This window comes from Herpailurus yagouaroundi, unplaced genomic scaffold (assembly GCF_014898765.1).
Source record: "Herpailurus yagouaroundi ecotype Mexico unplaced genomic scaffold, PumYag 164, whole genome shotgun sequence".
NCBI lineage: Eukaryota > Metazoa > Chordata > Mammalia > Carnivora > Felidae > Herpailurus > Herpailurus yagouaroundi.
In genome coordinates, this window is record NW_024412405.1 from 12,809,766 (window position 1) to 12,834,973 (window position 25,208).

The window sequence follows — 25,208 nt, forward strand, 5'->3', positions numbered from 1 at the left end:
AGACAATCCTAACATCCTAAAATAATTGGCAAAACTGGAATTATGAGCTTAACAGTAAACTTTCTGTCATTAAAAAGGACATATATTCTATTCAAATAGAGTGCATTCCACTTGCTGACGTGTCTCTCAGGTTCTGGAATTCTCTTTGGGTCCATTTACACTTAAACTTGAGGCTGGAGACTAGGGGATGGTCTGACCAGTGAGGTCAGTGCTTCAGGTGCCCTGTTTGGTCACACGGGACAGGTCATGGTGGCAGAGGTGACCTTGGGTAGAAGAGGGAAGGGAAACATACAAGCTGTCTGGTGTGTTTCCCTTACTTTGGCATAGTGCTCACTACTTGGGGAGTGCCTTGGTGGACACACACAGATGTGAATGTTAGAGGTTATCTAGTCAAGAGCTCTTCTCAGGCATCAGAAAACTGAGGTTTACTAAGGTTTAGTTACCTGCTCAGTGCCCTACAGCTAGAGTGACCAGAGGCACCTGACTGTCACTTTCCAGCACGCTGAGCTACCTGGTAGAGTGAGCTAATAGAGTTCTGTCTCTGCTGGCTTTACAGTATTTGTAAGTGCTTGTCTGGGAGATGGCCCTGATACACTGACGAGGACTGGTCAGCAGCAGGAGGGGACACCTCCAAAGGCTCTAAGGGACATTTCCTGAGCTGAATCAGAGCTTCCCCCTCATGCTGTCTGTGGCTGGCCAGAGACCACAGGTGTGTCCACGAGCTGCAGGGTGGTTGTTAAAGAATAGGTTGTAGGAGTCAGAGACCTGGGTGCTGAGTGCCTAGGTACTTTGGAGAAGTCATGTCACCTCTCTGGGCTCTGGTGTCCCATCTGTTGTTGAAGGATGATATTACTACCTGCCCCACCTCCTCTCAGGAACAGCGCTGAGATCAGATAATATACAAAACATTGCTGGGTGCCTGCGTGGCTCAGTCGGTTGAGCATCTGACTTGAGCTCAGGTGATGATCTCATGGTTCACAGGTTTGAGCCCCATGTCAGGCTCTATATTAACAGCCCAGAGACTGGAGCCTGCTTTGGATTTTGGGTCTCCCTCTCTCTCTACCCCTCCCCCATTCATGTTCTGTCTCTCTGTCTCAAAAATAAAAATAAAACATAAAAAATTTTTTTAAATATACAAGACATTGCTGGGGATGCTGCAAATCACTGACACATGTAGGACAACGTTATCATCTATCCCAGCCCCAGCCAGGGGAGAACCCATAGCCCCAGGCACACTGCCTCCAACAGTATGCCTTTCTGGCTGATAACAGCTGGGTCAAGTTTGGTCTCTGGAGAAGAAGCGATTTTATTTTTTAAATCAAGTTTGTAAAACCTTGGATAAGAAGCTCTTTCAGCTCTTCAGTGTTTTGATTAATAATCAATGAAGGCCCAGGATGAGATCGGCTCCCCTGACTGTATGTGATACGTTTTCAGGGCCTAAATGCACCGTCTTTGCTCTTCTGCCTGCCACATGCACGGTTTGAAATTTGGCAGCTCGTGATGGTGCAAAATCACATTTCACTTTGGGCTAGACTTGATGCTCTCCTCCACGCTTCCCAGTGGCCGCCGAGCATCTGTGGAAGTCGGCTCTTCCCTCCTTACGTGTGGGATGCACAGCTCAGCCATGTGTACGTTACTCCATACGTTCACACTTCCAAAGTAATAAATTAAGGCAGAGATTAACCTTTTTATATCAGAATAGGTTTTATATCTCTCTGCTCTCAAGCATGTTGTATCAGAATAGAACTTTTGGCAGAGACATTACCGAAGGATGATTTTCTCATGCATGTCAGAATTGTTTCTTTCCTGTTTTCCAAGATGGTCTAGAACATCATTTAGAGTAAATTTTGTCTTGGAGGAAGAAGCTCTTATAAGAAGTCTCTGTAGGTGTAGATCATGAATAGATTAAAAAAGAGGAAGAAAGGAAGAAAAGGGGCGGGGGAGACCAAAGACAAAATTGAGTTTTTCAGTCTTACATACCTTATGTTCCCTGTGCACCCTCAGTAAGTCTGTGGGCTTGGACCCTGTTCGCCGCAGGAAACCGTGAAACTTATTTGAAATCTGGGTTTTAGTTTTAAGTTTTATGCAAATATTGTGTTTTACTCCACAGTATAGTCATTATTGTTAGAAATCTAAAAATGATAGTTTCTATCTGAAAATAGAAGGTAGGCCATTTTACCCTGTGACTGTGTGCCCCCAGTGCCCACAGGATCATGCCCTTCCGGAAGAAGAAATGAAGGAACTGGAGGAGCTCCTGACACGTTTCGGTCAAGACATGTTTCTAATTCATTCGTGAGGGTAGCAATTCTCACAGCATGACTGTGGTAGAATCATAATGTCTGGTAACTGGAAGGGATAGTGAAAAGTACTGTGCCTCACGCCCTTCATTTCTCAGGTGGGGAAAATGGAGCCCAGAGAGGGTTAATGGCCTAGACTCACACTGCTGGTTTCAGTTTGACCTAGAGACAAACAGCTCTATCATCTGAGTTTTCACAAACCTGATGCGCACAGGTCACCGAAGGTCTGTTCAGAAGGCAGGTTCTGACCCAGGGGGTCTGGGGTGGGGCCCGAGACTCTGCATTCCTGATAAGCTCCCAGGTGCTGCTGATGCTGCCGCTCTGACACACATTGGTTCACAGGCGCTGGATCACAGTTCCCAAAACTGGTTGACTTTGATGTGCTTCAGTAATGTAAAAGGCCCTCGAACATACCACTCTAACTGAATCAAACTTTTTATTGGGAGCTGTGCAGGATCCCGGTACAAGCACATTCAGGGTACTTGTCCTCCGCTGTAGCGGTAGGGGTACAGTTGATTGATAGACATGTCATGCACACATCTTAGGCCAAAGCAGATCTGCTTCACTGTGCACTATGGGCTTCATAAGTCAAGCCACAACAAATGAAAATTCATCATCAAGAAGTGAAAATAGCAGTAATTTATACCTAGAAAGTAAGAATATAACTAACAGTTGAAAACCCTGGCCTAACTTAAGTCAGCACCTATATAATGTCTTACAGAACAAATATCTCTCCCCCAAATTGTGGGAATCTGCATGAGCTGGAACACATTAGGAGCTATGCTGGCTTAGCATTTTCGTTAGTATTCTCTTTTAAACTTTAAGTATTGCCATATATTTTGGCACGAATACCAAGAATTAACAATTGTTAATAACCCAGTGGACTTATAAGTAGCCCTTAGTCGTAAAGAACTATGAAATCCTATGAAATGTCATGCTTGCGGCCTATGAAAGCAACGTTTCAGAAAAGAAAAGACTTAACATTTTGGAAACGGTCCTCATTCTATATTCTTTGAAAGTCACGCCATAAAGATTGCATTAAACAGAATACTCTGCACCTAGTGTAAGTCCGGCCAGATTTCCTTACAGTGACCCGTGCTTTTCCATGCATCTGATACTAGGGTAGGAGCTTGTTTAACGAACGTGTGATGACAGCTCTTTAGATCATAATTCTGCCAATGGGGTACAGCACCTCATATCTTGATTCTCGTGTCTTCAAGGTTGCTCAGAAGGTGCTGAAGAATGCCAAGCAGGCTTGCCAAAGACTAGGACAGTACAGAATGCCATTTGCATGGGCAGCAAGGTAACGACAATATCTTTTATGCCTTTGATGTAGCTAGAGATACACGGATATAGATAGATAGATAGATAGATAGATACATACATACATACATACATACATAGACAGACTGACTCATCTCTTTTGTCTTTATTGCCCAGAGGCAAAGAGGATTTAAATGTGTAAAGTTAAAACATAAGTAAGCCCCCTATGTGAATAATCTTTCGTTAGAATCACAGACGGGGAAGATGCTGGCTGGGAGAGCCGTGCGGGGGCCGGTAGGACGGACGGGAGCTCTTGTTGCAGAGCTGCTGTTCTGGCCACGTGTCCCAAGCCCAGCCTGGACAGCAGCCCAGGGTGGGGGCCTGCACATCACCCTTGTTTGTGAGCTCTGCTTCCTAAGCATCTGACTGTGGATGTTGTTGCCTAAGCACGAGCCATTTGCTGGAAATGTTCTCTGTGTAAATTGAGTTAGTTGTGTTCATCGGCGTAAATGTCTTCCATGTTTTTAGATAATGAAATTTCTGTTAGTACAGCCAATGGAATAATAATTAGGCTTCACATAGAAACCAAAGTTAAGCCGTGGATTTATTTTCATCTTTTGGAAGCTCAGTTTAGAACTGTTGTTTGGCTATTTCAGGACGTTGTTTAAGGATGCATCTGGAAACCTTGACAAAAATGCCAGATTCTCTGCTCTGTACAGGCAAGACAGCAATAAGCTCTCCAATGACGACATGCTCAAGTTACTTGCGGACTTTCGGAAGTGAGTCTTAAAGTGTTACTTATTTGCACACCTGAAAAACAGAAGGTGTTTTCTGTGGGGGGGGGGGGCGGGCAGCGGGTTCCACTCAAACATCATAGGGGTCGTTGGGTGAGCGTGGAACTTTACCTTGAGTCCTTGGGAGGGAAGAGAAGGTCTAACATTGAAGAGTGTCCTGGTTAATTTGAATGATGTTTTCAGTGGTGCTGTGAGGGCAGGGTGAGGGTAGAGATGGGCCTAGGGAGGAAGGAGACAGCTGAGGAACCTTTGGCAAGAGATGGGAAAGGACACAGCAAAGGCAGTGCAAGTGGAAATGGGAGGAAGGGACTAATTCAGGTCACATCGAGGAAGCACCTGTACTCTGCCTGGGGTTCCTGATTGGGAGAAGGATGGGAGGAGAGAGAAGTGGGTGGTAGTCTTGGATAAGCAACCCCCCAGTTTCTGACCTGCACAGTGGGGTGACTCATGTACCGTTAACTGGATGATGGAAGGGAAGAACAATAACTTACATCGTACTTACTGTTTACCACCATTGTTCCAAATGCTTTACCTGTATTAACAATTGTATTTGTTTCCTAGGGCTGCCATAACAAAGTACCACAAACTAGGGGGCTTAAAACAATGGAAATTTATTCTCTCACAATTTTGGAGGCTAGATGTCCAAAACCAAGATATTGGTGGGGTCATCCTTGCTCCAGAATCTCAAGGGGAGGGTCCTTCCTTATTTCCTCCAGCTTCCCGTGGCTCTAGGCATTCCTTGGGCTTATGGCGGCATCGCTCTAGTCTCTGTTTCTGGCTTCACACGGCCACCTTCCTGTGTGTTTCTGTTGAAATGTCCTTCTTATAAAAGAACTTGTCATGTTGGATTAGGGCCAACCCCAGTGACCTCGTCTTCCCTTCATTGCATCTGCAAAGACCCTATTTCCAAATAAAGACACATCCATAGGTACCAGGGATTAGGACTTTAACATATGTGTTTGGGAACACCATCCAGCCCACAGCAACGTGGTAAAGAGAGGGAACGCACTGGCGGGGTCGTTCTGACTGAGAACCTGCTCCTATCACCGTGCTGTTGCACGGACCATCATGATGGTCCACTTCCAAACTCACACAACTGATTTCCTTTGCTAGGGACATGGGTTTTAGAGCTTTTCTGGGAAAATTCTGGGAATGAGAAAGAACTGAGGCTATTAGAAGGTAATGAAATGAAAATCATGGGGACGCCTGGGCGACTCTGTCAGTTGGGTGTCCAACTCTTGATTTCGGCACAGGTCATGATCTCACAGTTTGTGAAATCAAGCCCCTCTTCGGGTTCTGCACTAATAGCACAGAGCCTGCTTAGGATTCTCTCTTCTCTCTGCCCCTTCTCCTCTCTTTCTCTCAAAATAAATGTTAAAAAAAAAAAAAGAAATTAAAAAAGAAAGAAAAAAAAAAAGAATGGTGAAGAACCAGCCACTAACTATTCTATACCATAGGAAACCTTAGTCTTGTTTTTTTATTTGGGAAAAAAAACACGTATCAAAGTAACAATGTCACTTGGCTTAGAACTCAGGACTGGCGGTTTAGCTTTTGGTTCATTTTTACTTTTCGCTTACTTCTCTCTCTTCTGATTTTTCAGCATTCTTATTAGAGCCATAATTAACATCTCTAAAAAACCTTTACTTACTGATAGTAGTATATTGTCATCTGTAACATGTTTTCATACAGTAACTATTGTCATGTTTCACCCTTGCTTATAGAATAAAAACTCATTTTACTCTGTTTTGTTTTTTGAAAACTCCAGTCGCCTTTAGTTAAATAGATTACAATTTTCCTGCACTAGCCCACCTTGCAGTTCTTAGTAATCATGATGTGGGTCCAAACGTAATCACTTAGGACGGGGTACACACTATATTGTTAAGGAGGAGAAAGTGTATCTGTATGACCTCATTTTTTTTTTAAATATGTGAAATTTATTGTCAAATTGGTTTCCATACAACACCCAGTGCTCATCCCAACAGGTGCCCTCCTCGATACCCATCACCCACCCTCCCACCCCCCATCAGCCCTCAGTTTGTTCTCAGTTTTTAAGAGTCTCTTATGCTTTGGCTCTCTCCTACTCTAACCTCTTTTTTTTTTTTTTTCCTTCCCCTCTCCCATGGGTTCCTGTTTAGTTTCTCAGGATCCACCTAAGAGTGAACACATGTGGTATCTGTCTTTCTCTGTATGGCTTATTTCACTTAGCATCACACTCTCCAGTTCCATCCACGTTGCTACAAAGGGCCGTATTTCATTCTTTCTCATTGCCACGTAGTACTCCATTGTGTATATAAACCACAATTTCTTATCCATTCATCAGTTGATGGACATTTAGGCTCTTTCCATAATTTGGCTATTGTTGAGAGCACTGCTATAAACATTGGGGTAGAAGTGCCCCTATGCATCAGCACTCCTGTATCCCTTGGGTAAATTCCTAGCAGTGCTACTGCTGGGTCATAGGGTAGGTCTATTTTTAATTTTTTGAGGAAACTCCACACTGTTTTCCAGAGCGGCTGCGCCAGTTTGCATTCCCACGAACAGTGCAAAAGGGTTCCTGTTTCTCCACATCCTCTCCAGTATCTATAGTCTCCTGATTTGTTCATTTTGGCCACTCTGACTGGTGTGAGGTGATATCTGAGTGTGGTTTTGATTTGTATTTCCCTGATGAGAAGCGACGTTGAGCATCTTTTCATGTGCCTGTTGGCCATCCGGATGTCTTCTTTAGAGAAGTGTCTATTCATGTCTTCTGCCCATTTCTTCACTGGATTACTTGTTTTTCGGGTGTGGAGTTTGGTGAGTTCGTTATAGATTTTGGATACTAGCCCTTTGTCCAATATGTCGTTTGCAAAAATCTTTTCCCATTCTGTCGGTTGCCTTTTAGTTTTGTTGATTGTTTCCTTTGCAGTGCAGAAGCTTTTTATCTTCATGAGGTCCCAATAGTTCATTTTTGCTTTTAATTCCCTTGCCTTTGGGGATGTGTCAAGTAAGAAATTGCTACGGCTGAGTTGTATGACCTCATTTTTGAGAAGAAAACATTTTATACGCTTTTTGTGTGTAAATGAAGAAATGGATAGGCAAACAGCTAGCCATGTAGAAAGATAGCCATCAAATAGCCATGTCAGGTGTATACCAAAATGGTGGCCATGGTTGTCTCTGAGGGCTAGGTGTATGGATGACTTTTAACTTATACTTGATAGCTTTCCATGATTTTATGTGGACTTTTTTTTTTTTTTTAACCAACATTTACTTTCATATTCTGACAAACAAACAATGAGGTTTCCTACATGTGGCAGCGGTTGGAAGCCCTGTCTTGGAAGTTGTGTGCCAGGCAGGCTAGCTGGAGACTGCTCTGGCTGGGGTGGGTCTTTGGTGGCAGCCCCAGCTCACTGTTCTGTTCCTCAGCGGAGGTGAAGGGTAGTCTCTACAGGGTCTTTAATGAAAAAGTGATCTGAGTGGAGAGCCAATGGCGAGAAGCACAAGCCTTCGCTGCTTCAGAGCACAGCGGTAGCCTCCCCGGCATACTGGGCCTTCATGGGTGTGCTCAGTAGGAAGGACCTTGTGGGAGGAGCGTGTTCCAGAGGGCCAGCCAGAGAAACCCACCAATAGGGATGTGATGCTGTCAGCCTCAGAAGATGCAAAGGGGAGCCTTTGTCCTTCCTTCTCAGCAAAATCCAAAGAAATGCCCGTGTCTGCTCCCTGTGCTTTTCACAGTGGAGTTAGGGAAGTGGAGGTTTCCTTTTTTTTTTTTTTTTTTTTTTTCTTTTTAACCTTGGCATTGTTCTTTTCCTTTTCCCTTTAATTAATTAATTTGTTTGTTTGTTTGTTCGTTTTCTTACAGAGAATAATCTCATGTCACTGACCTGGGCACCAGCCAGGTGCAAAACTATTGTTTCTGCTCCCATGATTGTCTCAAAATGTCATTTAATAATGGATGGGAAAAATTTTCCTGAGCTGCCCCCAGTCTTTAGAAAACAGCCAGCACATCTATCTCATAGGCCACTCCTCCCTCTCCTTTGCAATAAGTACCAGGGGTGTTTTCCAAGACTTAGTAGAAAATAGTTCTGTCAGATAGATGGTATTCCTGACACATATGCTTCCAGAAACATTTACCTAAAAAGAAACACTTGGTATTTTATCCTTATTTGATTTGCTTAGGGTGGTGTCTTTTCTAACTTCTGCAAGCAATCTGAAAGCATGAAGGCAAAGCATAAAAACAGATCATTTTCTTTCCTTTTCTTTTCAAATTTTTATTTAAATTCTAGTTAGTTAGGATACAGTACAATATTGGTTTCAGGAATAGAATTCAGTGATTCCTCACTTACATACAACACCCAGTGCTCATCATAACAAGTGCCCTCCTTAGTACCCATCACCGGTCCAGCCCATCCCCCACCTACCTCCGCTCCAGCAACCCTCAGTTTGTTCTCTATACTTAAGAGTCTCTTACAGTTTGTTTGCCTCTTTTTTCTCTTTTCTCCCTTCCCATATGTTTGTCTATTTCTTAAGTTCCACAAATCATATGGTATTTGTCTTTCTCTGACTGACTTATTTCACCTAGCATAATATTCTCTAACTCTATGTCACTGCAACTGGCAGGATTTCATTCTTTTAGATGGGTGAATAATATTCCACTGGGTATATATGCCACATCTTCTTTATCCGTGCATCAGTTGATGGATACTGGGTTCTTTCCATTGTTTGGCTATTGTTGATAATGCTGCTGTAACCATTGGGGTGCATGTACCCCTTCGAATCTGTATTTCTGTACCTTTGGGTAAATACCTAGTAGTGTGATTGCTGGATCGTATTTTTAACTTTTTGAGGAACTTCCATACTGTTTTCCAGAGTGACTGCATCAGTTTGCATTCCCATCAGTGGTGCAAGAGGGTTCCCTTTCTCCCCATGCTCGCCAACACCTGTTGTTCCTTGTGTTGTTAATTTTAGCCATTCTGACAGGTGTGAGGTGGTACCTCATCATGGTTTTGATTTGTATTTCCCTGATGATGAGTGATGTTGCGCATCTTTTCAAGAATATTTTCTTTCTTTCCTTCTTTTAAAAATTGTTAATGTTTATTTTTGAGAGAGAGAGCGTGAGCTGGGGAGGGGCATAGAGAGGGGGACAGAGGATCCAAAGCAGGCTCTGAGCTGTCAGCACAGAGCCCACTGTGGGGCTTCAACCCACGAACTGCAAGATCATGACCTGAGCTGAAGTCAGACGCTCAACTGACTGAGCCACCCAAGTGCCCCAAGAATATCTTCTTTTAAATGTACTTTGTTATTTATTTTTTTTTTTTTTGGTCTGGTGCAAAGGGTGTTTTTATTAAAGCACAGAGACAGGACCGTGGGCAGGAAGGGCTATCTAAATGTAAACTTTTTTAAGGCTGCCACATTGGGTAGGTTTTGGTTTTTGTTTGTTTTGTTTCATTTTGTTTTGTTTTTGTAATGCTTATTTTTTATTTATTTATTTATTTATTTGAGGGAGAGAGAGAGAGAAGCATGAGCGGGCAGGGGCAGAGAGGGGGGGGGCATAGCAGAGGATTTGAAGCAGGGTCAGCACTGACACAGAGCTCGAACTCACAAGCTGTGAGATCATGACCTGAGCCAAAGTCAGATGCTTAACTGACTGAGCCTCTTCGGTGCCTCCACATTGGGTAGTTTAGGCAATAATATTATTAGGGTTTGTGCATGAGACTTACGCATATATGTTTATTTGTACCTTTATGTTCTTTGTACCCAAGTTTGATATTCTTCTCTCCATTTCTCTCCGGTTACACTGCACTGAAGCCAGGTGGGGCTATTGCCTTTCTCTGAAGCCATTATGTACTTGCACTCCACCATGCTTTGCCCTCTGCCTAAATCATATCCCCATCTGCTTTTGTCTCTCCAAGGGACCTCTGTCCTCTTTCAAGTCCAGTCTGTAACTTATGTCCATGTTGGGAAGCTGGGCCAGGTTGTGTGGCTTCTCTGCTTGAGTCCCCTCTTCTTTTTAAGGGGGAGCCCTAACAGCCCTGCATCCTATAGCTATGGTGGGGAGTAAATGAAAATGCATGTCAGGGTGATGTCTGTCACTGAGAAGACTCATCTCTTAGCCTTCCTTCTCCACAATGTAGACACTCGCCTCCCTGTGGAGGTTTGCACACACTGTATGCATGTGTTTGTCATCATCTGTCTGCTTGAGCACAGGAGTCATGTCACATTAGTATTCTGTCTGTGGTGCCTAGTCTAGTGTGTGTCATATCACCATAAGCACTTGATAAATGCTTATTGAAATTTCTCCTAGACATAAATTCAGTGATTTTGTGTAAGCAAAAACATCTCAAATTTCTTTCAATCACAGACACATTTCTTTAAGTGACTCCAAAGCTTTTAGGGGCTATTTCCTTTTACAAAATGCATTTAGAAGATTCGACTCACCACCAACAGACCCACACATGCCAATATTGCCCGTTAATCCCTTTAATGGGTCAGTGCAGAAAATAGAGAAGGGAAGACTGGACTGCAGAGACACAGAGGTGAGGACACTAAGTCTGTTGGCCTGGGATGATTGCTGGTTTGTGATACTCCCCTTGCTTCTGGGAGTTGTCAAGTCAGCAGGATTGTATGGGCAGTGGGAAGAAAAACCTTTCCTTTGCCTAAGAGTAAGAGTTTGAGCCTCATTCCTACACTGATATGTAGACAAAAGCAGTTCCCAAATTCCAGATGCCCTATGTGTGTCTACTTTATACATTCATTTAATGCAGTTTTAGGATGGGCTTTCATGCTCAAGGTATTGTAAGTTGTGCATGGAATATATACATTTTTCATCATTAAAAAAAAAAAAAACTAACCCCAGTCATAAGAGAATTCACTTTGTGTGATACACACACACACACACACACACACACACACACACACACACATACACACACACCATGACTTTGGAAATGCATATAAAAAAGGGCAGTAGAATTTTCATTGTTTGTAAGGTTTTGATGTGTATTGAGCCAGGTTCCATAAAAGCCCTGAAGTTTTGAAGTAAGTTTAAGACTATATTTAAAAAACCAAGTTGGTAGAAACAGCTTCCACAAAGCCCGTGTGCCATGTGCTGTGGAACTAAGCTCAGATCTGTGCTTTCTTGGAAATACATGGACATAATGCCTCTATAGAAATAGCAGCCAGAACTGAAAGCTTTCATCAGGGAAAAGAAACAAGTATAGTTAGACACAGAAGAATATAACACATTGTGCAAAGAGTTCCAGTGAGGATTGTTTAATTAAAACTTGTTGCTTAGAAATCCAGTTATCATAAGTTTATATGAGGATGATGGCAGAGTAATAGAAAAAGTGGTGAAGGGACATACTCCCTTATTGGCAGACATAACCAGCAAGGGATGAAACACAGCACTCTTGGACACTTACATTTGGAAATATTCTTTGCAATAAGCAGGATATTTCTGATTCGAGGAAGCAGAAACAACTTCCTAGGTGTCTGTAAGATTTGTGGGATGCTGGGTTCTGTGGTAAGGGGCAGTGTTGAGGTGTTTGAATGAAGAGGTGGAGCAAGGCACTGTATGTCAGGCGAATTTATAGCTGCACAGAAACCCATGGGTCTCGGGGTCGATATCCCTGAAGAGCTCTATGTAAAGTGGAGAGCGACTCCGACAGTATAGCATCGTGGGAGCACGCAACGTGTGGGAGGCCTGGTTGCAAGAGCAACCAGGAGATGACTATCGAAGGCACAGTCTTCTAGCTAGTAGGAAAGAATACTGTGGGGGTGCCCGGGTGGCTCAGCCGGTTAGGTGGCTGACTTCGGCTCAGGTCATGATCTCACGGCTCAAAGGGTCGTGAGTTCGAGCCCCATGTCGGGCTCTGTGCTGACAGCTCAGAGCCTGGAGCCTGCTTCTGATTCTGTGTCTCCCTCTCCCTCTCTCTGCCCCTTTCCTGCTTGCATTCTCTCTCTCTCTCAAAAATAAATATTAAAAAAAATTTAAAAGAAAAGCATATTATGTTTTTGCATAAATCACACAGTAGGCACAGGGACAAGATAGAGCGGTGATGCTGGGCTGTACCTAGACATCTTTTGGCCAGAAATCTTTAAAAAAGTTTTTTTAAGTTTATTTATTTTGAGAGAGAGAAAGAGCAGGGGAGGGGCAGATAGAAGGAGAGAGAGAAAGAATCCCAAGCAAGCCACACTGACAGCGCGTAGAGCTCAAACTCATGACCTGCAAGATCATAACCTGAGCTGAAATCAAGAGTCAGACGCTTAACTGACTGAACCACCTAGGAGCTCTGGCCAGCAATTTTTTTAACTGAAAACAGAATGTGTGAAAAATTGTTGACTTGTCTTCCTGATAGTTATCTCTTTCAGGATTTCAAGGAATTGCCCATTTAAACTCTGGTATAAACAAAAGACAAGTGGAAAAGAGAGAAACCCTAGGAGAAAGTGATTCCGCACATTGGAGCTGGCAGTGGGCAAAGCTCAGAATGTGCTCAACATGGGCTGTTGTCATCAGGAAGGGAGGGTTCAGGACTGTTAGGAAATCCTGATGCAAATGAACAGTACCCCAGGTTAGACTGACACGGTACATGTGAGGCTGCTTATTATTAACACGTAACAGTAACGTCTGAGGAATCTTCAAGACAGGAGCTAGGAACTTTTCAAAAACAGGAATAAAACCAAATGCAGAATCTGGAGGCCAGTGAGCTTTGATGGGTTTTTTTTGGCAGTGTTTTAAAAGGCATTATTAAACAGGTGGCTTGTGAAGAACCACGAGGCAGCATTCTGTTTTCTTAGGAATAAGTCATGTCATGTCGAACTTGTCGTCCTAACCACATTTCAGCTTTTCTTTTTTTAATTGGGTTGCTAAACTGGTGCCACAGAGGAATGTGAGACCTTTAACAAGCGTATGTTCCAAGATGTCCTGTGAACGAGTCAGGGAAGTGTAGTGTGCACAAGTGGACAGGTGTTCCAGGAACAGCGGTGAATGGGTTAGCATCAGTCTGGTGATGGACCTTTAGGGGTTTGAGAAGGAACCTGTTCTTGGCCACATTCTGTGCAGTATCATCATCCGTGACTTTTTTGAGGACATAACATGCTGGCGAAGTGTCCTCATGACATCAGGCTATTAGGGATATCTCATACATTAGATGTCAGAACCTGGATTTGGAAGGGTTTTGATCAACTCGAAATGGCTCAGACGTAAAAAAGTGAAACTTCCGCAAGGCAAAAATCAAATCCCGTTCTGAGTTCCCAAACCATAATTGTATGAATATAGGAGAGGGATGTAGCATGAAAGTAAAGCCTATGGAAAAAGATTCCAGGATTGTAGGTGATTTAAATGTAATGTACATCACTAGGGTGGTGTGGCTACCACAAAATAATAGAATCTGGCTACATCGGTAGAAGGGTATATGGTTCAAAACCAGCTAGCTCCTATGCCCCCACCTGGTCAGACCTTACTGGGCCTGATCTATGCAGTTTGGGCACCTTGATGTAAATGGAACATTGTTCTAGGGGAGAAATGGCATTGGAGGAAGGTCCAAAAGGCCTGAAAACGGAGGCCTTCAGCATGGTGTGGTTGTCATTCATAGACGGTGGAAAGGTGTGCCACAAAGAATGTAACCAGGCCCCTTGGTGAGTGCAGGTTTCAGAGAGGTGAGATGAGGAAGCACAGTCTGGGTGTGAAAACCGCTATGCTGAGCTTCCTCACAACTAGGGAGGGGTGACGCAGGAGCAGTCCTGTCGGGAACGTCGCACAGGAGGTTCTTTCACTGGGTTGAGTTACACCAAACACCAAACGTTTCATCCAGTACTTCCTTTGTGTCCAGCATTTTACTAGATACTGGAGCCTAAGATGGAGTCTAGCTCTATTTTCATGATTGTAAATGAGCCAAGAATGTGTGGGTAAGGATGGAGTGGTTCACGAAAGCTAACTGTAACACCTTGCTGATACTCTTAACTAGATTTGTGCAGTCCAGCACGGTAGCTACTGGCCATGGGTGACTATTGAGCAGGTGAAATACAGCCAAGTCCAAACTGAGATGAGCTGTAAGTGTAATACACATCTGCATTTGAACAATTAGAGTAACTTTTTATACTGATTACATATTAAAATAATAATAGTTGAGATATATTGGGTTAAATCAAATGTATTCTTAAAACTGATTTTACCTGTTGTTTTTGTTGTTGTTGTTGTTGTTGTTTTACTTTTTAAAATGTGGCTCCTAGGAGGTTTACTGTGTGGCTCACATTATATTTCTCTGGAAGTGCTGCTCCAGAATTTAGGTTTTAGAGCTAACCTGGCTTAGACACGTGTGATTTTTCTTTTTTTCTGTTTATAGACCCGAGAAGATGGCTAAACTCCCGGTGATTTTGGGCAACCTAGACATTACAATTGATAATGTTTCCTCAGACTTTCCTAGTAAGTGTTAGTTCTTTGTAATAACCAGACAAAATTCTGTTTGGTTTTTACTTCAACTTGTTTATTGTTAATTTTCCAGATTATGTGAATTCATCATACATTCCCATGAAGCAATTTGAAACCTGTAGTAAAACTCCAATCACATTTGAAGTGGAAGAATTTGTGCCCTGCATACCAAAACACACTCAGCCTTACACCATCTACAACAACCACCTGTATGTTTATCCTAAGTACTTGAAATACGACAGTCAAAAGTCTTTTGCCAAGGTGAGCACGGAGATGGAGGTTTCAGTTTTGAGATCAGTCTCTCTTGGCTTCTCATGTTCTTTTATATACATTTACATATTCTGGCTTCTTGCCTTATTTTCTTTTTCTTTTTTTCTTTAACTATTGCTACAGGCCAGAAATATTGCTATTTGCATTGAATTCAAAGATTCAGATGAGGAAGACTCTCAGCCTCTGAAGGTTTGTTTTGTTTTGTTTTGTTTTGTTTTTAACATTTATTCATTTTTGAAAGGCAGAGAGAGACAGAGCGCGAATGAGGGAGGGGCAGAGAGAGAGGGAGACACAGAAACATAAGCAGGCTCCAGGCTCTGAGCTGTCAGCACAGAGCCCGACGCGGGGCTCGAACTCACGGACCATGAGATCATGACCTGAGCCGAAGTCGGCCGCTTAACCGACTGAGCCACCCAGGCGCCCCTGAAGGTTTGTTTTTTATATATGTCCGCATTTTTCCATTTTAAAAGTGGACCTGAGTGGCAAATTGCACAACTAAAGGAATTTAGCATGTTATAGTTAGACGCAACCACGAAGATATGTGACATCATAATATATAACCAGATGTGTCAAACCTTACAGAATATGGAGTAAATGAGTTCTTGTTCCTCATTGACTGTTTCCGTTTTGTTACACTCTTTGGGGATGAAAGTTTCTTAGGCATGTTCAATTCGGTAAATACATTACGTCTGACTATGAGCCAGGGTGTGTGGGTGCTAAGAATTGTATTAGTAAGATTGATAATAGAAATAATAATAAGGATAGATTGATATTTGTTAAGTATTATAATATGGTAATAACAGTAGTAGAGTATTGGTGGTGTTTATTGAGTGCTTATTATGACCCAGACTCTGCTCATAGAGCCTTAGAGTTATTAAACTCCTTTAATTCTCCTAACAGTAATTTTTAGATAAGACTAATGCATAAAATTTAAATAAAATTGTTTAGGGCTGTCCATTAGTGGCACCAGTGTTCAGATCCAGGTGGTCTGGCTCCAGACCCCAAATTCTTTACTGTAACTATGTGAAAATGACTTTCCAAGAAAGGAAGGAGACAAAGGTATAAAGAAGAATGTAATAGTTTTTGCCCTCAAGAAAAAAAAAAAAAATCATGGTTTACTGAGAAAGCTAGTCATGGAGAAAAAGCTCCTGGCACATAGAAGGTCCTGAAATGACTTTTTGTCAAAACTGAATAATAATTAGTCTAAAAAATGCTAAGGGGACCCAAAGGAAGGAGTTAATCATTTCTTGATGGACACGTGGGAGTGTGGTGCACATAGAAGGGAAGGTCGTTCAGACAGAGGGATTGCATGAGCACAGGTGTGGAGGTGAGAAAGGGAGTTGTGGGCAAGCTGTTGTCTGGTTATAGCGTGGACGGGTGTGTGTGCTCAGGTTGGGGAGCTGGGAGAGGGGCTGAAGGAAGGGCTGGACCCAGGAGTAAGGGGACGTAGGGGTCTCTTAGGCAGAAGAAATCCATCCATCAGAGGTGGTTATTTTAAGTTTATGCTGCAGGAAGGCCTCTTTACAACACATCTGAGTTTAATTTCTGACTGTTAATTAAATACTGGTGTTTTTCTTTGCTAACTCGTGCTTTAGTGCATTTACGGCAGGCCCGGTGGGCCAGTGTTCACAAGAAGCGCCTTTGCTGCGGTTTTACACCATCACCAAAACCCAGAATTTTATGATGAGGTAAGTGAGGAGGTTTTCAAGGGAAATCCCAGTTAACCAGTTTTAAAGAAAACTCCAAGTTGTTTGCTTAGTAAAGCAAAATTCAAGAGAAACTGCATACTACACTGCAATTACAGTGCTAGAACTAAATGTTGAAGTATTTATTTTACATCATCTGTTCTAATTACAAAAGTAACATTTATTCTGAACACTTGGGAAAAAGCAGATCATAGAAGAGGAAAAGTCAAAAAGCTCTCCTCTATTACTACCACAATTAATATTCTGACATACTTTCTTTTCAAATTGTGTGGTTATGTCTGTTGGATCCGAGAATCTTTTTTCTGTGTTGTTTCTTTATGTAGAATGATAATGTAGTTCATTAAAACTACTATATGAATCCTACTTAAAAAAAAAAATTGTTAATGTTTAGTTTTGAGAGAGAGGTGGGGGCAGAGAGAGAGGGAGACACAGAATCCGTAGCAGGCTCCAGGCTCTATGCTGTCAGCACAGAGCCCAACTCGGGCTCAAACTCATGAGCCGCGAGATCATGACCTGAGCCAAGTCTGATGCTTGACTGACTGAACCACCCAGGCGCCCCTGTATGAATCCTACTTTCAGATGTTCTATCCTGGTTTTTCATCATGCCTTGGCTGTGTTAGGTTAATGTAGGGGTTGATGTCACGTGTTTTCTAGTTCTTTCTAGAGTTGACATACCAACTTTCCCATTTCTGGTCAGTGAATGTCTTGGTCTGTTCAGGCTACAGCAGAACCACAGAATAGGTAGATTGGAAACAGCAGGTATTTATTGCTCACAGTTCTGGAGGCTGAAGTCCTAGATCAGGGGGCCAGCATGGCCCAGTGAGGGCCATCTCCAGGTCACACACTTCTCAGTTGTACCCTCACATGGTGGAATGGGCAGGGAGGGCTCTGTTGGATCTCTTATAAGAGCATCAGTCCCATTCATGAGGCCTCCACCCTCATGACTTAGTCACCCCCACAAGGCCATACATCCTAATACCATTACCTTGGGGGTAATACGAATTTCAACGTAAGAATTTGGGGGTGGGAGTGGGGACACACACATTCAGATCACAGCAGTGGATTATGGATCCATTTCTTCTTTGGCACAGTTTACATTCTTTGATTTCTTCGACTGCAAATGTTAATGCTAGTTTGGAGACCAAATGCAGGTTTGTGCAATGGGTGACGTGTTGTGTGCCTGCTCTCATCAGGAATTGTTGTTTTAAAATATAAGAGAGATTGTTATTTTGTCTTCCTTGCAGATTAAAATAGAACTGCCCACCCAGCTACACGAAAAGCACCACTTGTTGTTCACGTTTTTCCATGTCAGCTGCGATAATTCTAGTAAAGGGAGCACAAAGAAGAAGGATGTTGTTGAAACACAAGGTTTGGGGTCTCATCAATCCTTTCATTGTTTACAGGTTACATAGTAGGTTCTTAAATTTTATTTATTTTTTAAGTTTTATTTATTTATTTTGAGAGAGAGAGCATGTGTGTGCAAGTGGGGAAGGGGCACAGAGAGAGGGAGAAAGGGAGAATCTCAAGCAGGCTCTGCACTGCCAGTGCGGAGCCCGATGAGGGGCTTGAACTCACAAACCGTGAGATCGTGACCTGAGCCGAAGTCGGACACCTAACCAACTGAGCCACCCAGGTGCCCCTTAAATTTTATTTTGATTCTGAATTCTCGTCCTTCTGTGGAGTTTTTAGATGACGTTTGTGAAGGTAGCATGCCTGGCTTGCATATGTAAGTTTTTACGAAAGATCATTTTAGAATTGTAATCCCAAAGAGGCCAAAGTACATTGTAGACAGTGCTCGGCAGAGACTAGATTCAGGGCCTTAAAGATCAGGCCATTTCATAGCACTGACTTTCTTTCATATGTTTTCGAACAACCTGCAGTGAAATTTTTTGTGTTTTGTTTCAACAGTTGGATATTCCTGGCTTCCTCTGCTGAAGGATGGAAGGGTAGTGACTAGTGAACAGCATGTTCCTGTCGCAGCCAATCTCCCCTCTGGCTACCTTGGCTACCAGGAGCTCGGAATGGGCAGGGTATAGGACTTTAAGACTGATTTATCCCTGTACCTTCAGAAAACATGAAAGATCGGCTAACGCAAGAATAACACAAGAACGCACGCAGTATTTTTGCCGGTCCCAACATTTTGGTTTTAGTTATTCATTTCCAAGTAAACATAGGCCGTTGGAAGGCAGTGCTATTAACAGTACAATCTAGAATTCTAGTTTGGGCGTTTTATAAGTCCTGAACTAGCAGCGCCTCATCAGGGAAACAGAGACTTAGAGATACTGGATGAGGTAGAAGTTTTTCACTGCAAATCAGCCATGCTCAAATAAGGACGTGTTCTTAGAGTCACGCAAACTATTAGGAATTGTCTTTCCATTTAGCGTAAATGTAGCAACTCGTGCCCACAGGGTAGCTGGTTCTGATACCTTTGCTGATCCATGAAAGCCTGAATTTTCTCCCATTTCTCTCATTGGTTAACTGATTTTACAGTTTGTTTGGCCATCTTAAATTTTATAGATTTCAGTTTTATAACGCACTCAGGTAAGGTCTGCTTTATTTCATTTTGCAGGGCTTTTAACATTTCTCAGCATTGAAGTAGTACCAAATTTGGGTCCATGTTATGGACAAATGGTTAAAAGATTCCAAAATCAGGAGAAATCCTATACCATTCAGTTATAATTCCTAATCTGAACGTAAGAAAAAATGGAGGAGTCAGAAATCTAAGCAAGCACACACAGAGTATTGACCCTTTACCCACGTAGGATTTCATACTGTCCCATTTGCTGGACAATCTTCTGCCATCACTGTCAGGATCCTAAAATCCAGTTTGGTTAAGTCATTGGTGAAATAGGATTCTTTCCCTCTCCAACAGATAGTAACTCATACAACTGCAACTAAAAGGTAACTTAGAAAATCCAGTAAGGACAGCTTTGTACCTGGGGGAAGAGAGTGGGCAGAAATTAGTACTGCTTGCATTCTCACAGTGAGCCAGCCATAGCTGTTGAGTCACCGACGCTGTTTGGGCCCGTGACACCTCACCAGTCCTCTCAGTGAACATGGTGTTTGAAGCCAAGACCACTCATCTGTTGGGATGTTTTTTTTCCCTTCCATATTTTCTAGCATTATGGTCCAGAAATTAAATGGGTAGACGGAAGCAAGCCACTGCTGAAAGTTTCAACTCATCTGGTTTCCACCGTGTATACTCAGGTACGGGCTGTTCCATTAGCATTAGTTAGCAATGATTGCTCAGTGAACGAATTTGCATGATCTTTTTGGCAAAAAAACAAACAAAAAAGAAATCCTAATTGATATGTTATACGTACATATAAGGTGCTCATATGTACTGACATAAATGAATAGTACAAGTAACGTTTCTCAACTATTTCCTCTTTTGTTGGAGGTTCTTGGAAATCTTTTAAAAATTTTTATCTCTTTTGATGTTTTCACTTTTATATGATCAGTTTCTTAGTCTAAATAAAACATGCATGCTGTAAGAAGCAGGTACTCCTATTTCCACGACATTATGCTAATAGGCCTTCTTTCTTTCTGTTCTTTTTTTCTCCCAGGATCAGCATTTACATAATTTTTTCCAGTACTGTCAGAAAACCGAATCTGGAGCCCAGGCCTTAGGGAGTGAACTTGTAAAATACCTTAAGGTATCAGATGGCTTTCTTAGTAACCCCTTTTTAATGAGATTGGAGTAGGTTGGGTTTTCCTTTTGCTGGCGAGGGTCGTTCTTACCTCTCGGGAACCTTATAAGGATGCTCTTAGCTGGGTACTCTCACTTCTCTGTGGTTTTAGATGGTGGCAAGAAGCGGCCTCATAAATAGGACAACTCCAGAGTGCTGTACGTCAACTCTGCTGAAATTAAAATTAAGAATTTAATTAGAAAGAAAAGACGAAAAAGAAAAGAAATAGGACAACTGCTCTGCCTTCATCTTTGTCCCACATGTACTGTTTTTAGGCCCAACCCAAAATACATTGTTCTCTGCCTACAAAATCACACACATACGCAGGCCCTGTCCTCTGAGTGCTCACTGGGTGCAGAGCACAGGGACAAGCACATAAGAAGGAGGGACTTCAGTCCTGCCATTGAGGCATTTCGAGCTCACTGTAGGAGATAACATAACCGTGGCGAATGTGTGCTAGGTGGGCAAAAAACAAAACAGAACAGAACAGAAAAGAGTGCATGTGACCATCCTCAGTGTTGTGCAGGCTCCCTGTATCATGAAACAGTGATAGCAAGGTGGCGTTTCTCTAGGGGAGTTTTATCCAGAATGTGGTTCAAGGGGAACATTTTAAAAAAGGAGAGTAGTTCAAAGAGCACCTGAGACGTGGGGACAAAATACCAGACATTTGAGAAATGGAATACGAGTTTGTTTGATTTCAGCAAGGAAAAATGGAATGGGGACTTCTGAAGTCACTGCTTTGCCAAGTGTCCTTTCTGGTACCTCATGGAGAGCCATGTGACTTTAAGAAGAGACTTTGTGTCGGTTTTCTATTGCTGCTGTAACAAATACTACAGATCTGGTGGCTTCCAACAGCACAAATTTATTTTCTTACACCTCCATAGGCTGAGTTCCTTTCTGGAAACTCTGGGGGTGAATCTGTTTCCTTGCCCTTTCCCAGCTTCTGAAGGCTGTCCTCATTCCTTTGCTTATAATCCCTTCCTCCATCTCAAAGCCAACTGTTTTGCACCTCTGGCCATTCTTTCCTTAGGCACGTCTCCCCTGACCCTCCCCTTCTGCCTCCCTCTTCTGATTATGAAGACCTTTGTGTTGACTTCATGCCCACCTGGATAATCCAGAAGAGTCCCCCCATCTTATGGCCAGCCAATTAGCAGCCCGAATTCCCTTTTGCCCTGTAACATAGTCACAGGTTCTGGGAATTAGGATGTGAACATCTTTGTCCCTTATTCTGCCCGCCACAGGTTCCCATTGTTTTAGATATACTTCTTCCATCCTTATTTGGAACTGGGTGGAAATTTGTTGGGGTGGTCTACTTTTAAGAAGATAACACAAGTGCCATTCCTTGTCTGTAGAGCTTGCATGCAATGGAAGGCCACGTGATGATCGCCTTCTTGCCCACCATCCTGAACCAGCTATTCCGCGTCCTCACCAGAGCGACCCAGGAGGAAGTTGCTGTCAACGTGACACGGTAAGAGAGGCAGAGAGGTGGATACCTTCTCCCCTTTCAGTCTGTCCTCATCTGGAGCACGGTCGTACATATCTGGGATGCTAGTATGTGTTGACCATTATAGTTAAGAAATTTCTTTTGATCCCATGTATAGGGACCCCATCTAATTCCTCGTTTCCTTGTTTCCTGTGGTGCCAGTAGCATCATCATTGTTCTACTACTACTGTGTAATAATGAAATGTTTTCATTTTCACATTACTATTCATTGCTTTATTCATTCCTGTGGTGTGTAGGGTCATTATTCATGTGGTTGCCCAGTGCCATGAGGAAGGATTGGAGAGCCACTTGAGGTCATATGTTAAGGTATGTAAAATAAACTGTCCCAATCACTTAAATCTGTGGCTCTCCAATTATCCTTCTAAGGACTCATTTTAAAAAAATCTAGTTATTTGGAGGTGCAACTTAATACTTCTGCTTTCTCTTCTATACCTAAAGCCAGTGCTTGTACCTGAACGAGAGGAGGTCCAAAGAGGGGCAGCCATTCATTTATTTATTTAATTTTATTTTTTTCAACTACATTTCTCTTAATGGGTTTTGCAAATAATGATGACGTGGAATTTCAAAGAATTTTAAGTCGCTCTAGGTAGGCCTTTGGTATAGCCTGTTGTTGTCATTTTTCCTTTTCCCAACTAAAATCTGCAGTAAAACTGCTTCTCCCGAGATGAGAAGGGTAGCTCTGTCCGCCATCAAATTAGATAACTATGTGGGGCAGCAAGAGATGCCATGGGGCTGAGTGGCAACAAGTTCTTTGTTCGTGTAACACAGTTCCGTAAACAAGCGGCAGTTACCCTTCTGAAAAGTTACACACACGTTCTGTTTAGTCTTAGACACCTCTGTAAATTATGGCTGTGGAATCAGTCCCCCAGGGTCAGGGGACACATTCCTCCAAGTCCTTGGGAGGTCGAGTCGTGGGCTGGAAGACCACTGACCTGAGCCAGGTGGTTCCCTAACTGATGGGTTCCCTGGGGGAACCCCTCCCACCTTCTGTTTCCACACCTTCCTCTCCCTGCTGCACTTGCACCTGGGTCCCTGACCACCATCCCCCTGGGCCTCCCCTGCTTTCAGCCCACCTCCGATAACTGGGGCATTAAAGTATCTCTCCCTTTTCTTCAAAGTATGCGTACAAGGCTGAGCCGTACGTTGCTTCTGAATACAAGACAGTGCACGAAGAACTGACAAAAGCCATGACCACAATTCTCAAGCCTTCTGCCGACTTCCTCACCAGCAACAAACTACTTAAGGTATGTCGAGGGGCCAGGGTGGCTCTGTGATATGGAAACTGATGAGAGAGAATCCAAAATGCCACAGCCAGGGGGTGCCTGGGTGGCTCAGTAGGTTAAGCGTCCAACTTCTGCTGGGGTCATGATCTCACTGTTCATGAGTTTGAGCCCTGAATCTAGCTCTCTGCTGTCAGCACTAAGCCCCCTTTGGATTCTCTGACCCTCCTCAGCTTGCTTTCTCGCAAAATGCCACAGCCGGATCAGTTCACCTTCCTGGTGTGCTTTTAGAGACCATCACCACCTCCTGAAAAGGGGTAAAGAGTTAGTTCTCGGGGACCAACTTTGCTGCGGATACTTGGGTTTCTGATGGAGCTGCAAAATATTACCATATTCAAAGTTCCATGGGCTCTTAAATTTTAAGAAGTCATTATATTCAAATGGGCGGAGGACACTGAGAGATTACAAAGGTGGCATCAGCAGGCGAGGCTCAGCAGAGAGGCGAGATCACAAATCTAATCCAGTGGTGCCTCTTACTGGCTTGTGCCGTGCTGAGCAGATGCACCCAGCTTCCTGGACACGCAAAAGCCAGAAAACAGCTGCCTGCCACTCACCCCTGGTCCCATAATAATTTATTTATCGAGAGGTTCAGCCCTGCTTTTGAGTTACACCTGTTTTGTGTCTGTAACATTGTCGGCCTAAGGGGGTAAACATCTTACCTTCTAAGTTGTTGTTTTTCTTACCAGCATCCTTTTTTGTTTTCTTTCAGTATTCATGGTTTTTCTTTGACGTTTTGATAAAATCCATGGCTCAGCATTTGATAGAGAACTCCAAAGTTAAGGTATGTCCTTTCGTATCGGGCCTTGTGTGGTGGCTCTTAAGGGAGTCTTTTCATTGGGTTTGTGGCCAACGTTCATTAGCCCTTTCTGTGTGCCAGTTACAGTACTGTTCTAACGGCTTTCCAAGTGAGAAAGAGGTTTATTCCATGTGACAAAGCCATCAGGCTATAATAAAGTTCTACCCTTCATTTTATAGATGAAGATACTGAGGGCAGAGCGAGTTCCTTGCCCAAGGCCACGCTGCCAGCAAATGGAAGGGGCCAGGTTTTGAGACCAGTCTGCCTCCAAAGCTCACTCTCCTGAAGCATGTGTTAAAAAGTCCAAAGTCTTTTCCTTTAAATAGCTCAGAAATCTTCAAGTCTGTTGAAATGAGAGTAATAGTTTATACATTTATTTTAAATGTAATTACCCAGTCTTGAACATTATAGACCTTTCTCAGGGACTAAGCTGAGCGTGTCAGATGCATGTTCTCTAAGCAATGAATGGACTCTGAGATAACTCAGTCTCCCCCCACCAACTCTTCTCGCTGAGGTGCCTGGGTGTGTGTGACACTCTGGGTCCCTACATGTCCTCTGTGGACTGATGCCTGTCTGGGTGTGACCGGCTGTTTCTGGCTGTCTGAGGCTCACTGTAGATACATTTTTGTAAGATTCTAATAGGCGAATGCAGTGGCCAAGTCACCGAGTCCCTTTTGAGATGTGCATCCTCTTGGAGTTGCCATAACGACTCCGAATTCTCTCTGCACCGCAATTATGCAGAAGCAGGGCATTGAGCCCATTGAGCCCCATGGAGAGCAGGAGGCCCTGGGGCAGGGAGCTGGTGCCCAGCTTTCTCTCACAGTGAATGAAGGGAGGAGAGGGGAACCACAGGGAGGGAGGGTGAAGTTCTAGGCCACCTGGACCAGGGATCTGGACTCTCAGAGAAAGCCTGGGGAAAGCCTGCTGGATTTTGTCAGGCAGAAGGTTGGCGGCTCAGCACCGAGAGCCACACTTTCCTCTAGTGGAGCAGGCACTAGTGCCTGACCAGGTGGTTTCCTTTTTATTTTTCCCTTTTAATTCCGGTTTTAGTGCCCAGGGAAATGCCAGATGGAAGTGGGCCCTGCTTTCCACAGAGTAATGCACAACTAAATCATGCCAGAATAGCCTGCCAAATAAAAACCTAGCAGATTGTCTGCTTGGCAGTATGCAGCTCAGTGTGTGTGCACGCACACACATGCACACA

General features: G+C 43.3%; 1 protein-coding gene across 23 annotated transcripts in view; it reads left to right on the top strand.

Moving 5' to 3' along the window:
- DOCK9 (dedicator of cytokinesis 9) overlaps positions 1-25,208 on the top strand; it is a 290,375-nt gene that overhangs the window by 182,409 nt on the left and 82,758 nt on the right. For all 23 annotated transcript variants that reach the window (XM_040487180.1, XM_040487195.1, XM_040487189.1 and 20 more), the window contains exons 14-27: positions 3,518-3,600; positions 4,217-4,339; positions 14,674-14,753; positions 14,833-15,020; positions 15,153-15,218; positions 16,625-16,717; positions 17,980-18,103; positions 18,644-18,765; positions 19,856-19,942; positions 20,302-20,391; positions 21,777-21,892; positions 22,165-22,234; positions 23,047-23,172; positions 23,918-23,989. In XM_040487180.1, the coding sequence (XP_040343114.1) occupies positions 3,518-3,600; positions 4,217-4,339; positions 14,674-14,753; positions 14,833-15,020; positions 15,153-15,218; positions 16,625-16,717; positions 17,980-18,103; positions 18,644-18,765; positions 19,856-19,942; positions 20,302-20,391; positions 21,777-21,892; positions 22,165-22,234; positions 23,047-23,172; positions 23,918-23,989 (1,440 nt within the window). The remainder of the gene's footprint in view (positions 1-3,517; positions 3,601-4,216; positions 4,340-14,673; positions 14,754-14,832; positions 15,021-15,152; positions 15,219-16,624; positions 16,718-17,979; positions 18,104-18,643; positions 18,766-19,855; positions 19,943-20,301; positions 20,392-21,776; positions 21,893-22,164; positions 22,235-23,046; positions 23,173-23,917; positions 23,990-25,208) is intronic.